Source organism: Tauraco erythrolophus, chromosome 11, assembly GCF_009769465.1.
Source record: "Tauraco erythrolophus isolate bTauEry1 chromosome 11, bTauEry1.pri, whole genome shotgun sequence".
In the NCBI taxonomy this organism is placed as follows: domain Eukaryota; kingdom Metazoa; phylum Chordata; class Aves; order Musophagiformes; family Musophagidae; genus Tauraco; species Tauraco erythrolophus.
In genome coordinates, this window is record NC_141475.1 from 28,545,369 (window position 1) to 28,562,642 (window position 17,274).

General features: G+C 41.2%; 1 protein-coding gene across 1 annotated transcript in view; it reads right to left on the bottom strand.

Annotated features, from left to right (window-relative positions):
• Nucleotides 1-17,274, bottom strand: part of LEKR1 (leucine, glutamate and lysine rich 1) — a 53,609-nt gene that overhangs the window by 22,433 nt on the left and 13,902 nt on the right. Inside the window, exons 3-5 of the mRNA XM_086618539.1 lie at nt 8,419-8,538; nt 7,623-7,798; nt 4,447-4,632 (exon numbers count right to left, since the gene is read on the bottom strand). Of these exons, the coding sequence (XP_086474665.1) occupies nt 4,447-4,632; nt 7,623-7,798; nt 8,419-8,538 (482 nt within the window). The remainder of the gene's footprint in view (nt 1-4,446; nt 4,633-7,622; nt 7,799-8,418; nt 8,539-17,274) is intronic.

Consider the following 17,274-nt stretch of genomic DNA (forward strand, 5'->3'; position numbering starts at 1 on the left):
AGGGGAGATTTAGATCAGATCTAAGGAAGAAATTCTTCCCTCTGAGGGTGGTGAGGCACTGGCACAGGTTGCCCAGAGAAGTTGTGGCTGCCCCATCCCTGGCAGTGTTCAAGGCTGGGTTGGATGAGGCTTTGGGCAACCTGGTGTAGTGGAGGGTGTCCCTGCCCATGGCAGGGGGGTTGGAACTAGATGATCTTTGAGGTCCCTTCCAACCCAAACCATTCCATGATTTTAAGAGTGTCCTGACAAGTTTCAACAAAATTTTTGCAGAGTAAGATTTAAACATAAAATCCAATGGCTTTTCCACCCATCCCGCCCTTGTGAAAGCTATGACCATTTTTACTGGAATTAACATTCAAAAATTATTGATTAGTTAAGCTTGGTAATATTTTAAGCCTCTGAAAACAGTGATCAACTTACAGAAAACATTGAGCAATCTTAGTTATCTTATACAGCCATACTTAAAAAAAAAAGGCAAGATAATCCACTGACTGAAATAGGGCCTCTAGAATTAGTATTTCTTTGTAAGCTCAGCTTTTTTCAGCACAAAAAGTAGAGATGCTCTGTGTGAGCTAGCCTGAACCTGCTCATGATGTGGTGGGCTACGTATATACCACAGTTATTGCCCAAAGTTATGCATATTAATGAAAGGCAAGAAACTAGAACCTAACTATAACTGACTGCTTGACGGCATGTTGCAGCAGACCATCACAACTTAGGGAGGTAAATTCAGGTTTTGAGATGAGCTGGAAAGTCATGTAAGCATCACAAAAATACAGAACACATAGAATAATCTTAATAAAATAAAATAAAAAATAAAATAAAAAATAAAATAAAAAATATAAAATAAAAAATAAAATAAAATATAAAATAAAATATAAAATAAAATATAAAATAAAATATAAAATAAAATATAAAATAAAATATAAAATAAAAATAAAATATAAAATAAAATATAAAATAAAATATAAAATAAAATATAAAATAAAAATAAAATAAAAAATAAAATAAAAATAAAATAAAAAATAAAATAAAAAATAAAAAATAAAATAAAATAAAAAATAAAATAAAAAATAAAATAAAAAATAAAATAAAAATAAAATAAAAAATAAAATAAAAATAAATAAAAATAAAATAAAAATAAAATAAAAAATAAAATAAAAATTAAAAAAAAATAAAATAAAAAATAAAATAAAATAATAAAAAAAAAAAAAATTACAGACTGCAAGCATCTTCCTCTGGTCTTCCAACATAAGAACAAGACAATTCTCCATGGAGTTAGAGGTGGGGAAAACTGAAGGAGAAAGTGTATTTTTACAATGCACGTGAAGAAACTGCGAACTCATTGTTTACAGGAACCTCTGAAGTAAAGAGCTTTGCAAAACCAAAAAGGGAACTTAAACTAAGGGTAGTTTTCATAGCAGCATAAATGTTATGATACTAATACCTTCTGTCATGATATTAAACCCCGTATTTCATAGCGTAAAAGACTGTCTTATTAGGCTCAAGGACCACCCAGATCAAGACAAGACCTGTAAGGAAGACAGGTCATCCTCTAATTGCTATTCCAGAGCTCCTGCTCCTTCCTTTGAAGCCCACCACGTGTTTCAGCAGCGAGGACACGATACTGAACTACATGGACTCCCACCTTCCTGCAGCTGCAGTGAGGGCCAACATTCCAGCTCCCAGGAATGCCTGGGAACTGCTGCCGGACTCCCTGGCAGCTGCCCATGCCCACGGACTGCCACATCACCAGAAACACCAACCTCAGTCATGGGCAAAGTTATCGGAGTTACACTGAACACGGCGACTTCGAAACAAAATCCACAGTTTTGGATGAGGCTTTGGGCAACCTGGCGTGGTGGAGGGTGTCCCTGCCCATGGCAGGGGGTTGGTACTGGATGGTCTTTGAGGTCCCTTCCAACCCAAACCAGTCTGTGATTTTATGATTCTATGACTGTTCCTAAGGAACTACAACAGTCTGCATACCAGACTGTGTCATCCACGAGTTTTTTACTTCGTATTACAAAAATAAAATGAAAACGCTCATCAACACAAATGAAATGTCAAAGTATGCTTGAGAAGGCGCTATTTTTGCACTGAGATGATTGTATTTTGACTCATTTTTCCACCTAAAAAAAAAATGCATGTTGAACTTAACTATATTGTCCTCAAGGCAGGCAGGTGGTAGACCCATTCTGAATATTGCAGGGAAAGGTACAGAATAAATAATCTAACTGCTTACGACTTACTATTGCTACTTGTGTCTATTTATACAAAGACAGAGGATGAGATATTCAAAAAGAAAGTGGAAATAAGTTTTCCAGCTATACTGAACACAGAAGAAAGCCAAGTAGGAGGGCAAAATGAGCATCTTACGTCCACTGCTTCTTAAAGAACTGATACATGATACTCCTAAGAATGTAACAAGCCCCCAAAATTGGTACATGGATTCTGAACGGAGTATCTGTGACAATCATCCTCGAAGTGACATACAAATCATTGCAATTATTGGCACATTGCACTTTTATGCAACGAAACAAAACACAAACAATATTCTCAAGTATATAATTTCCAAATTTTGGACTGTGGCATTGTAACAGTCAAACCTGGCAGTTACACACGTACACAGATTATTTGGATAAAACATGAATCTCTTAACGGAGGAGAAACACACTTGTCTTTTGAAAAGAAACGACTGCATTTTTAGCATCTTTTCCAATAAATTTCAAGCAAAACATGAGGAGCCATGGGCAACCCTACGCTCTTGAGACAAGCAATGTGATTTAGTTAACCAGTGCAACTAGTTAATTCTTTCACTTTTGCCTTTTCTAGCAAATTATATTGAGCTTACTTGAGGTTTTGGCTCTTTTATTATTATATATGTATCCAAGACAAGTGCCTGGGTAAAATAATACATATTATACATGTATTATTACAGCAGATACTGTTTATGTACTACCAGCATTTTACTTCATGCCTCCTAAAATAATCTCTCCTGGTGATTTTACATACAAGCCAAACAAAAAGGTATAAATTTTCACACTGTTCAACAGTGTGTTCAAGATTGTCTTGAAAAAGGAAGTTTAAACAGAATCAATTCGTTTCCTTTTGTTTACTCAGGTCTTCAGAACAAGATCCTGTGGCTAAGGACTGAGCTAAACACGTTTAAGGCAGCCCTCTCCCCAAAACTTGCCTGCCAGAGTTTACTCTGAGTGGAGGGCTATGCATCAAGAAGTAGCTACAATCAGACAACGAGCCTACCAAAAATGTCACGGGCAAGTTTTTGAGATACTGGAACAGTCAGCAGCTCCCCAAGAAAAAAAAAAAAAGACAAAAGTGGATGCTGTGAACAGCCCGCAGAATAACCTTGTCTGATCAAAATCTGATTTTGCGTTCATTTAAAGTTAGTTTTTTGAACAAATGCCACAAAAACGAAGACTTATTAAGTCTATTTCTTATATGGACACTATCTGGAAAATGATGTAGAGTTATCTGCTCATTTCTGCCACTCACATCACTGCTGGAGCTTTCCTAACAGCACTGTCATACAGTGACAAAAATAAAGACTGCCCTCAGCAGCACGGGTTGGTAACCCATGGGATGGTACCTGTGGTCTTCTACTTTGCACTCTCACCTTTTTTATTATCACTGATATTGAAGGATCAGTGGAATTCCTTCATTTGACGTTACACACCGTGCATAAGGCAGCACGGTAATCACCGTGCCAACTTGATGACTCAGAACTGTGCCCAGAACAGCACAACCTCTATACGTTCTGAAGGTCTTCAAAATGTCTCTGAGCCAGCACTAGGAATGCAATACTGCTTTGAAAAGAGATTCAAGAGGCATTAACACAAATAACCTTCTTGTAATGCACTATTGTCTCAACAAAGCTCACAAGATAACATAATTTCAAGCACTGTCACCACTCTTACAGCTTTCAAGAGGACTCTCCAGATTCTTGCGACACGTTACCAAGGGCAAATCATTAGACAGACTCAACTTTAATGAATCTAGGAGAAAAGAGACTGGCTTAGCCTGACCTGCTTTTCAAGTTCTGTTGCTGATAGCCAAAAGTCCTGCCTGGCCTTCCACTCAAAAGGAAAGCATTTCTTTTAGTTTTGATCTCAGAGCCTTCTGCCTGATGTTGTACGTAAGACTGACGGGTAACAGCACAACTGTATTACCACCATCCTCACTGTTTTCCTCCCTTCCTTCACTTCTCACCCCTCTCCGCTGACTCGTGTTCCCAGCAGGGTAACAGACCCCTCAATGACGTTCTGTCTGTCTGACATCATGACACAACGCCCACATCTCACCCGGGCCTGAGTCTGGCTGATGAGCACTTTCACAGTAACGGCCACAACTTTGGTGCTTTTAAAAAAAATGGTTTTGCATTTCACTTTACATAGAAGTTTGCTTGAAATGTCAAAATTCTCTTACCTAACGTTTCCTTTTGTAGTTCTCGACATCTACTTTGTAGCTCATTCCCTTGCTGAAGTGAAGTTTGAAGCTGTTGAGTTTTCAGCTCAACCGTGTCGGCCACCAGCGTCAGATGTTTCACCTTTTCTTGGAGGCATTCGTTCTCTCTCTGGGATTTTGCTAATCTTTGATTCAATTTGGGTATTTCTGAGGAAGAAAAAAAAAAAATCATATAGACACTTGTCAAATTTACCTTCTTCATTAAAAAGTATTACACCTGATTTATGACCTTAGGACTTGAGCATTCTGTAGCCCCACTTTGGGTATGGATCAGCGTAAGCCATGTACATCAGCAACACTTCTGCTGAGAACACAGAGGGCCAAAAAAAGGGCTTTGTGCAATGCCTCTTGTACTTAGCCAAACATATATTATTGACAAATAATACAAATTTTATTCTAAGAAATAATATACCTTCTCAAAGGTCTCAAAACCAAATTAAAATACACGTATATATTCCAAATGAAATAACAATAGGTGACATAAATATTTGAATCCAAGCTTTTTATCTTAAGAAGAGACACAAACCATTGCTGACGTACAAAAACAGTTGCAGACTCATTTTGAAATTAATTTGAGAAGACACCAAAGGAGTCAGCCTCTGCTAAAGCTCAGTTTGAAACTGCTGGTTCAGATGATGTTTGTCCATCTGTATTACATTTTATTTTCTCACCCCTTAGATGAATACTGCTGTTAAACTCAATCACAAAGTGCATCTTCATTATATATAGGAGGTCTCCTGCATTTTCATAATTTTTCCTGAGTTCAGTTATCCTTTATGAGTGCATTTGAACTTTTCCAAAGGTCGTTGCAATTCTTTTCTATGCCTTCTCCAACTACAGCCCTAAACGTCCAAATAACTTATATTGCTTTTATTTACATTAATAATAACGATGCTCAAGTTAGATGAAGCCTGATTTTATTGCCAAGTCAGCTATTACATACATTTTACATGCTGCCCACATTCAAATTTTAAATTTTTTGTGGTGCAAATATTTTAATGACCTGCAATCCTTCCCAACTACTCCACGCTTAAATCAATTTATTGTTAGACTACGTGATGTAAATACCAAAAGATTTTAAGTTCTTACTCTTCTTTCTACTTGCCATTAATTAACCAAGGCTAAATACTGTACATATACAAGGGCTTTCATGAGCTGTTTTCAAACTAATGAAGGAAACTGGTCTAGGCATAAAGAGTAGCATCTCATGTAACATTTTTCTTCTGAAAATCTGCATGGAAAACAAGCTCTGAAAATCTGGTTGCAAAACCAGTGAAGTAAAATAAACAAACAAAAAATTACTATATGTTAATGAAGAACTCATAAAACAGAACACAATAGCTTTTGAGGGAGACAAAAAAAAAAAAAAAACACCAAAAAGCTCTGTGTGACTAAATTGTTTTGCTTTAGAAAGCTAGATGTGAGGCTGTATGCAATATTCACAGCGTGGCACTACCCTCAGTGGGATGTGCTGAATGCAGTCAGGGACACGTGGCATGTATGATGGGACATCTGGTCACTAAATGAACCTGAAAGGCTGCACTTCCATACAGGTATTCTATACATTTGCAGTATTACACCAAATAAACCAAGGGATACTCCAGAAAAGAAGCCTTAAAATGTTACGAATCCCTTGGAACCTGAAGGTGTCTGCAGAAACACGTGTTCCTGTTCCCTTTGTTAGCTAAAGCAGGCAGAGAACGAGCACAGGAAGGGGAATCCATCGGGACACACACCACTTTCGGTGCCCAGTCTAATTAGGAGATGAGGTCATGAATCAAAACACACCATATTGACACTGACATTTCTATTAATTGTTCTGACAAAACCTGAATACTAAAGAATTTTTATAGGCAGAACGGGCTACTAGGGAGTTATTATTTAAAACGAAGCTATGTATTTTCTGAGATACTCCACGCAGGTTTCACCCGAGCCGTGAATTTGCACTGGGGTTCACAGGGTTTCAGCAGCAGAGTGGTTTGGGAGATGCACATCGCCCACCATGCCCTCCCATCCCTTCTCACAAGGGCAGAAAGCATGGCATCAGCTCACCTACTGCTCTGCCACCTTATAGCCCTGACAAAAGGAACCTCCAGGGCAAATAGCAGCTTATCAACTCATACACACAGAGCACACTGAAAAACTACACGGAAAGAGTATGAAAACTATATCCAAAGACCATTAAAGTTCCAAAAGTCAACACAGGGCTTGTTTGGATGCTGTGGATGTTGCAGTCTGTAACGACACCACTGCATGCTTTATTCAGCAAAACTGATCTCTCAACCGAGGCAGAGCAAAAATGATATCCAAGGGTAAATCCGAGTTTTCCAGTCCAACCACCAGCCCGAGGGCTGGGCACGACCTTCATGAACAAGCCATCGGTTGTGACTTGCTCCCAGCTTCAATCCTCCTGAAGGCTGCCCTTGTTTGAGCAGGAAGCAGGCTGGGGCCAAGTGAATTATTCTCAGCCCACGGGCTGCTCCACACCCCTTCCAATCCCAAAGACCCCTCAGATACAGACAGCTGTATTTGGGTGTTACTTGCTCTTGTTCAGAGGCAGACGGAGGGAGCCGTTGGTACACGTTGGGTGCAGGTTTGCCCGTATGCAGCAGCTCACACGTTCAGGGCAACGCGACACGTGCACCAGGAGGGTGCTCAAGGGAAAAGGTGCAGCCTGCCCACACGATGGGACGTGGCACTGCAGGACCCTCAGGCAGCTCCTCGAAAGGACATTGCACCGTTGCCAGCTAATATCGTGCGTGGGTGCCGGCACGCGTGAAAAAACGGCAATAGGAGACAGATGGCAAATTAAAATATCTCCAAGTCTTCGTGTTGCAATCATGTCCATGCACTTATAGTAAATATAGTACTTCTGTTTCAAACCACAGTAAGTATTTCTACTACTTCCATCTCAGTCTGACTTGGCTAACCAGTCGGTCCAGCGCACTGATACGACAGCAACTCAGCTCACATGGTGCCACAGCAGTAGATATAGGGTCTTCTAATACTTCAGATCTGGACAAGTTAATGTCAGAATTAGAAATGATCTAATTAATTTTACCTGCTGATTTCCTGCGTTACACTCAACTACCAAAAAAATATTTTATCTTGCCCAAAATTCTTGCAAGATGATTTACCTGTCAAAGCTTCCTTGCTAATGGTTTTGATTTGTAGCAAAATTTCTTCTTTCAGAGCAGCCCAGTTCTCCAGGTTACTGGAGATGACTTCTTTAATACTGTCTAGTTCACTTCTAACAAAAGGAAACAGTGAGACAGCCTTGTTCAGGGTCGAGCAATGGTGTTCCAATGTATTTCTGCAAGACAGAAAAATAATGCCAGATGTATATTTTTTAAATGACAAAATACTATTAGTAAACTTGGAGACTTGACAACTACTTTTCTGTTATATGACAATTTATATTATATTGGGTTACAATAATTTAGTGAATTAAATATGCTGTATATTGAATACATTTATAAGAAGCTTTTCCCTCTAAACCTTGATTTAGAACTTATATGTATACATGTAGAAAACTGCACAGACAACTGTACAATCATTTTTTATTGAGAAATGGGAGTAATCATGTTTAAATGACTGTATGTCCAAGCTGATGTTAACTCTTTATAAACAATATATGCAAGAAATTCTGTGTTTCCAATGCACTACAAGCAAGTGGTACACACTTGTTTTCCAGTGTTAATTAATGCTTTTAAATCTGTGAAGAACTACTGTTGCAAATAACATCAGCAGTGATATTTTCTGGTTACAGCTGCAAACACTACGGCACCTTGTGATATTAGGGAAAGCACGAAATGCCAGGATGGTTACAAACACCCTTCTCACTCAGCGCTCTCCCAGTTCTCCCAGTGCACCAACTCCTCTCGACTACGTGTTCACAGGAGGCACAACATCAGCATTTTTTTTGGTTCTTACCTGAGCACTTGTGACTGCTTATAGGCAGCTTCCTTTTCCTCTTGGTAATACCGCAAATCTTCTTTCACATTTTTTAATTCATCTTGTCTGCTTTTAAGTTCCACTGTTAGGTTTTTTATTCTGCAGATACAAATAAAATAACCAGAAAGTATTATTTGCACTACTAACCAACCTCTAACTTTTGTTTCAGCTTTACGTTAAAAACATGCTGGAAGTCTTTTCAAAGATGATAATCACATATTTCAGACTGAGCTATCAGATCTCCAAACGGAGAGAATTTAATCTTCTGGCCACTGTATGAGCCCCTCGAGCAGCTCTTTCAAAATAATATAATACATTTGTAAAATAACGTGGAAAGGTGTATGTCCAATATCAGCTCACATGCAGTGCTATATAAATAGCTCAAGAACCCAGTGTTCATTCACAGATGCAATGCAGAACTCGCTCATCCTCCAAAAAAACATATACCACTGCAAAAATCTCAGTTTAAAGTTCCACTTGGGTACCCAGCTTGGGGGCTACAACACCTAAAAGTCAGGTGCCATGTCCCAGCAGGGAAACGCAAGGAACCACGATGAGCTGCCCAAGTTCTACACCCAGCTGCAAGGATGTGTAGGGAAGGGTCATGGAGAGCTCGTCTAAGCTGAAGGAGAAGTTCTCTCAAGTCAACCAACAGTAAATACTAAATACTTGGTTACTGTTACTATAACTTCATTCCATCCAGATTGTTTATTTATTTCTTCATTTCAGACATTTGAAAAAGATGAATCCCAATGAGTCACTCTTGTTTCCCTTTGCCCTCAGTTTCACACTCATGATCATGGAACTGCACTTCTGCATTGTTGAATTAATTAATGGTGCTCAGCAAATAATAATAAAAAAAAATACACATGTAAAATATATTCCTATTATTTTTACACCAACTGGAATTTAGGCCTCAGTTACTTGACAATGGCATTTTAAAGAGCTAAAGAACAACTTTTCAGAAAAAAACATTTCCACCAGATGTTTCTTCTATGTACTCAGGCAATGACATTAGCATCAAAACGAACAAAAATGTCAAGTCAGTAAGATTATTTTCCTATATTTTTCTTAAGGAAGATTTAGGGATAGGGCAAGAAGTTCTGGACTAGAGCTAGGTTTCCATGTTCCCAGCTTGACCCACAACATGCCAGAGAAAACACATGTTTATTTTCTGTACTTCTCTCCCTCCTTTCAGAAAAAAAAAAACACAAAACAAAACAACAAATCCACCCAATAGATTTTGGGCCCAGAACGCCGTTGACCATAAGATGGGGTGGAAAGGATGGGATTTGGTGGCTCTACTTGACAAATCCTGGCTGAGTGTTGGGCTCCTGCCAGAGCCTCAGCTCTCCTCGGGTTCCCCTCCCTCTCCCAACACCCGTCGGGATGTCTGCAAGCAATCACCTTATGGAAAAGGATCGCAGGAGACACTGTCACAACACCCTCTATCAGTCTTTGCCTTGAATAGATTGCAAAGTTTTTTCATGCTTCCTCCTCTTTGGTCTTCCAGGGTGCTTCATCACAATAGCACGTAACGGATTTTTAAATTATACTGTGGGTGACAACTTTCAGCATTTTACTTCAAATCTGACACCTAAAAAGATCCTAAATCTGGGATTGAGAAAGAAAAGCTTACTGTTATCAGGACTCTCAAATACATACACAAGGTCCTGCACGTGGAGCCATCCCAAGCACAAGTACAGGTGGAGAATGGATTGAGAACAGCCCTGAGGAGAAGGACTTGGGAGTGCTGGTGGGTGAGAAGCTCACCAGGAGCCAGCACCGTGCGCTGGCAGCCCAGAAAGCCAACTGTGCCCTGGGCTGCACCCAGAGCAGCGTGAGCAGCAGGTCAGGGAGGGGATTCTGCCCCTCTGCTCTGCTCTCGGGAGACCCCCCTGCAGTGCTGCCTTCAGCTCTGGGGTCCTCAGCACAAGAAGGACATGGAGCTGTTGGAGCAGGTCCAGAAGAGGCCACGAAGATGATGCAAAAGCTGGAGCACCTCTGCTATGGAGACAGGCTGAGAGAGTTGGGGCTGTTCAGCCTGGAGAAGAGAAGGCTTCAGGAAGACCTTCCAGCACCTTCCAGTGCCTAAAGGGGCTACAAGGCCCCTGGAAGGACAGAGATGCCACCTGCTCGGGGCGGCTGCTCCGTGCATTTGCCATCGGAACAATCTCCTCATTTTAACCACTTCGAGCTTTGTACGTGTATTTTGAAAAAAAAAAAAAAAACAACAGCCCCATGATAAGACAGAGGAGAACCTACCAGTGTTTCTCTTACCACCATCACCAGCTCACAGGAGAGGAGGAGGAGGGTGGCCCCGGGAAGCTCCGGCAGCGTTCCAGCCCCGCACAGCTGTGCACAGCTGCACGCGCCGCTCTGCCGCCTGCTCGGGACAAGGACCCACCTTCGTGCTGGGCTCAGCCACAGCTGCCCAGTTCCTGCCCTGGAAGGTTTTCTTTGCCTCTAAAATTTCCCTTTTGAACTTTTTCATTCTAGCAGCGGTTCTGACCTGTTTATTTTTCAAGCACAGGGATCACAGTGTAAATAAACACACTCTAAACACTCTTCTTTCAACAACTCGGGACTTATTCCCACAATTGTAATGAAATGAATGGAACCGTGTGGGAATAAGAGATGGTTGAATCCAATTCCCTTCCTGTGCTATGTGAGCAGAAAAAATATCACCCAGATATTATCAACTGCAATGATACACAACCAAAAAACTAGTCCCTTTGTAAGCTTTCAACATTTAACCTACTGCAAGCAGAGTAAATGATCTATTTGTCCACTAGTGACTCATTGTCACGAGTAAATAAATAATATTTGAATGAACAAATATTTTACAAAACAAGAGGATGGCAGAAGCATTACATCAGCCTTTGCTTCTGTTTTAAAAAGCAAAAGAAAATGAGAATGACTTATAGTTTAAAAAAAAAAGCCATAATATTAATCTGTATTTGTTACTGTTATCAGATAGATCATCTATAAGACATTTGCACCAAAATGCAAATTTAAAAAAAATGTCAGTCCTGATAATGAAACTTAGGTCTGTGAGGCTCTGCCAAAACCAGAACTGAACATCTGGTAGTTAAACAGCAAGTTCTTTGAGCTCAACTATGATCACTGAAAACAAACAAACAAACAAACAAAAAGACAAAACTTACTAAAAAAAATTAAGACATTTCTGGCATTACTTTGCTAGGAAAATTTAGGCATACCTACCTGCAAATCTCTTGAGGGTGAAGGGCATGAGGGGAGAGAATAAATCTTGTTTGAATGCATTTGGGAGCAGAATCAGACTGGTGTCACTGAGTACTGAGGAAATGGCCATCCCCTTAACACATAAATCCAAATCTACTTTTGCAGATGATATATTCTATTAACTACACCTTGAGTAAAAAAAGCAGTGATCATCACTGAACAATAGCAAATCAAAACTTTGGGGTCCATGGCAAACTGGATGCTGATTTTCTATTCTTTCTCATTCCAGAACAGGAGGTATTTGAGGATCTCTTGGGTGAAAAAAGAAACTTGCAAATAAGTACAGGCACGTTTCTTACTGATTCCATTCCAGAGATCCGACGTAATGAGGGTAGCACAGAACGGGAGCCTCGGAGGGCACAGGGACACTCTCAGCATGTTCTGGTCAGTGGCACACAAAAGAACAGGTGGAGCAGGCAAGACAGACAGATGCACTCCGTCCACTCTCATCACCATGAGAACAGAGGAAAAAAAAAAAACAAACACGTTATTTTGGTGATATTTAGCACAAAGGAAAAAGTTCAAGGGATCATTAGATGCTGGCACTAAGAGAGAAGCGTGAGAACATACTGATCTCGTCCTCTGTCCTACAGTCGACGTGAGCTGTGAAAATTTGCATCCCTTCTCTGCAGCCAGCATACTTGGCTCGTGACCACAGGAGGAAGCCTGCCCAGAGCTGGAGGTGCATCACGCCGCGTTAACTGCTGCTGACGACGACAAGAATAGCAGGAGAAAATAAAGTAGTTGCACGGGACTCGTGCCAGCAAACAAATATCCTCGTCGTCCTAAAAGCAACGACAAGAGCAACGACCACGTTTGTCCGCGTTTAAGACGTTGCGTTTCGCAGAAGTGAAGACCAGAAGAACCAACCTTTGCAGCCTACACGGCACGCGGCCTCTTTACGAGGTCCCAGTAGGACCCGTTTGAGCCCAAATGAGCAATCGTGTCCCTGGCTGCCTCGGGTCAGCAGGGACAGTGTGCACAGAGGAGGCTGGAACATCCTGTCAACGAAATAGTTTCCCGACGGTATTTTCAGCTCCATGGAACTCTAGGACCTGCTCAGAGCCAAGAGTTGCTCATTTTCATTTCAGCATGTTGCATTCCTTCCAACAGGCAAGCCAGCGTCCATCCCTACGAAGAAGCCGAGCATTCATTCATAAATTTGGCGTAGAATATGTGTAAAATCGCACGGCCTGAAACTTACTGCACATAACATCATCCACAAACTTCTTCATTATTGTCTTTTTTTATATTCTGTTCAGCACAGACTACTCAAGTTAAGACAAGACTATTTAATAGTCTTCATGTGCCACTACAGAATCATTCATCTCTTGATTGCAGGTTAGCATACGGCCCAATTTGACAGCAAATGAAAATCATCTCTGACGAGCAATCAAGAGGCTCTTTGTGAGGGTCTCTATCAAGTCTCATGCAGGCTGACAGTCATTTCAAATCTTGCATTAATTGTTACCTATCTTTATTATCTCAGCAGAAATAAAAGATGTATTATAAAGGCAGCCTGGATAATTTTTGCTCCAGCAAAGGTAATTCTCTGGAACAGGTCTGAAAAACAATGATGGAAAGATGACTGCCTTGTCACAAACAGTTCAAAATTTACCTCTGAAGAAACCCAAGATTAAATTTCCCAGAGCTGCCAATCCAGCGACCAGTTTCATCTACAGTAATTCCAGTTTACATACCCTCAGTCCCAGCAGCCGTACCCAGTACTGTCAGAGCAGCATAACTCAGGAATAACTTTGTAGAAATCAGTGGAGTTATACTGATCCAGCCAAAAACACGGAGATTACAGTTGTGAGTAATTTGATGACTACAAAAAAAGAAACGGTGCCAAGGCAAATATATAGGTCACCCTTTACTTCTACTACAAATTTGCACCAGCAAATTCAAATAGAAGTCCCCCAGGATGTATGTTTGAGTATACCCCCCCCAGAAGAAAATTTCTTAGTTTCTGGATTTTGCCAGTACAGTAGAGACCATATAATTATATGAAGTAAGACAACCCCTTGTGTTTTCCCAGCAGAATACAAATATGTATCATTTTATGCATTTGGATTTTTTTCCAACTAGACAAGTGTCTTGCTGATGAAGTCAACTCTGTTACATCCAGTATTACATCTCTGAATGCAAACAGAAACTAAACTTTTCCTCTGAATTTTAAAACAGTCACAATCTGAGTAAACCCCTCTTCTCATTACTTCTCGGTTGCCAAACATGAAATCTCTTTTTCTCTCTGATGAGGTGTTCCCTCGCCTCCAAATCCGCAGAGCCCGGTGATGTAGAGCAGCAAGCAATCTCCTCCCTTTGCCAGGGAACCCTTCAGAACACAGCCATGGCCAAGAGAGCTCAGCCCAGGTTTTTGTCTGGGCAGCCACCTTCTCCTTCTGCAGGCTTAAAAGCAGAGTCAAGAAGCAGAGGGATCAAAGATGGAAAACAGGGGTGTCAGTACTCCGGGATTAGCCCCAGTCCACCCTCTGGTCCCACCCAAGTTTCACTGCTATGTGTCCACAGCAGACTCCAGAACATAACACCTTGTCCTACGTGCACATGCACACTACATTAACCTTCTTCAGTAACTAAGCACAAAGCTTTCCAATTTCATTTTGAAAGACAATAAAGCAGAACCCCTGTGGATTTCAGCGAGACGGTCTGAGTATGGACCGAATGAAACTGTTCAAGGCTTTGCAGTTATGCCCAGAGTAATTTTATAGTTACTGATCAAGCTCACAAACCTCATATTAAATTAAGAAGTGGAGGTAAACGGAGGCACGGAAAACTATTTTATTAAAAACTTCTTGATGGATCATTCTTGCTTTCAACCAGCAGTCACAAAATGGATAGTAACTATATCCAAGCAACTGAAAGTTTTAACTTGAGCCTATAGTGTGAACAAACAAATCATAGAATCATCATAGAATGGCATAGGCTGGAAGGGACCTCAGAGACCATCTAATCCAACCTCCCTGCCATGGGCAGGGACGCCTCTCAACTAGATCAGGCTACTCAAGGCTCCGTCCAGCCTGGCCTTGAACACCTCCAGAGAGGGGGCATCCACAACTTCTCTGGGCAATCTATTCCAAAGTCTTACCACCCTCGTACTGAAGAATTTCTTCCTAAGTTCTAATCTAAATCTGTTCTCCTTCAACTTAAACCCATTTCCCCTTGTCCTATCAGTGGACACTCTTGTAAAAAGTCCCTCCCCAGCCTTCCTGTAAGTTCCCTTCAGGTATTGGAAGGCAGCTATTAGGTCCCCCCGAAGCCTTCTCTTTTCAAGGCTGAACAATCCCAGCTCCCACAACCTGTCCTTGTAGCAGAGGTGCTCCAGCCCCTGGATCATCTTTGTGGCCCTCCTCTGAACTGGCTCCAACAGACCTACGTCTCTCTTATGGTGGGGACACCAGAACTGGATGCAGTATTCGAGGTGGGGTCTCACAAGAGCAGAGTAGAGGGGGAGAATCACCTCTCTTGACCTGCTGACCACGCTTCTCTTGATACATCCACCAGTCATTAGCAGAAAGGAAAAACAAAACAAAACAAAACAAAACAAACCACAAATGAAAACCAAATAAATGTGTATCACACCATTTTCTTACATCTGCCCTGCAATACAGGGTATTAAACACCAATTCTCTGACAATTTATGAATATCATAACCAGGTTACAACAAAACAATATCTAAGCATTACTTTAACCTCTCGTCCGCAACGGTGCCGTCCCCAAGGAGTTAAGCTCTCTCCTGCCCTGTTGATCCCTTTCCCTCATCCTCAGGGAACCACGGTCTTTACCACGGACGATGCTGGAACCACGCGAGGCTCACAGGGGGAACTGGCCCCTGTAAATTCCGAGGGTTGGGAGCACAAACTGGAAAACCTGGAGAACTGCAGCTTAGAAACTGCTCGAACAAGAAGCAGAGAAGCTGTATTTGCAGTTCAGTTCTCTGTCTGCACCTCATGAATCACTCTTCCGAACGCTCTCTGTGAACTTGTCTTGCTTATCAATAATCGATCTTGGCATTTAATCATGTTAATAGGAAAAACCTCGTCAAAACCAGAACCACCACAAATTTAACCCATCGAGAGTGGGACTGAGCTGTTGCCAGTCAGTAGCAAAAAGCAGGTATCCTGTTGGGAAGACACCGGCTTCAACACCCTCTACATCAGGATCCAGCACCGAGAGGTGCTGCACTGAATGGCTTCCTGAGACCAGGATGAGATTTGTCCACGATTATTTTTTTTTTAAAAAGTATAAAAGTGAAGTTCACTGCTGTACAGGGGGAGAACACAGGACCTGGGTCCTACAGACCCTGTTGGGCCTTTCGCTGGCTGAGCCATACCCAAGTCATCACGATGACACCATCAGGCCAAAATACACAGATCAGCCTGCAAGTAGGAAAAAGAACATTCTGAAACACTTTGGTGTTATACAAAATTCTGCCTTCTCCTGGTTAATAAGTACACCCTCATGTAGCTAATTAGAGAAGTACATACCGTCCTGTTATTTACAAAACAGATGCAATAAAAAACGGTTGAAGGCGTTATTTCTTAGCAAATGTCATATCCTCTCCAGAAAACTCACAAGCACGTGGCACGTCCAAGGACACAACACCTCTTGTGCACTTCCAAACACTGCAACTTGACCTACCTAAAAGTAGAATGAAACGCATAAAGAGCCAGAAAAATTCCAGCACTTACATGCTCTACATTCTCCCTACAATGAAAAACCACTCCACTATTTCTTTTTGCTGGGAAACAAGAGGTCCAACGTTGGACCAACGCAGGACCAACTGGGTCCCACGCCCGGCTGGTGCCTCTCAGCAGCCTCTTGCATCAACTCATCTCTTCCAAGCAGCCGCTGAAGGAGCACACACCCCCCTGAGACTTGCCCAGAACATCTCTAGCGTGATGAAGAACACTCATTTGCTACTTTATGGACTGATTTCTTGCGCGTTAGATGACACACCGATATCATTCTGAAAATACATGACAGTTCTGCAGCGGCTATAACGTTTCGTTCATTAGTCACGCTCCCTAAAACAGTCAGAAGATGTGCAGTCTCCCAAGTTCCCCACATATGATGGTATTTAACAAGAATAACTGACTGTGTGCCCTAAACCACACTCAGAAACGGAGAGGTTAGTTCTTTACCTCCTTGCTTGTTTCATCCAGATTTGGCTCTCAGATTTTTTTCCACCAACACAACTTCACTTTACCACTAAATATTCAACAGACACATTAAAAAAAAAAAACAACAACATCCAAGCTATTAAAGTGACCTTTCTGCCTTGTGTTCTTTCCCTTCAATCCCTATTTTTAAAATGGTGACAGAGTTCTGAAGGCATGTACCACTCCCCATTTCCAGTATTGTCAGTCTCCTACAAGAAGGACAAGACACCACACGTCATTTCTACCAACACGAGGTGTAGGTTGGCAGCTAAAGGTAGAGCAGTGAGCTATTACCACTGCCCAGACACTTTAGTGTTTTACTACAAGTTTAGACTTTACCAAGCCAGGTAGTTGCTCTTGCTTTCTTAAGCAGTCATGTTGCAAAATTCAA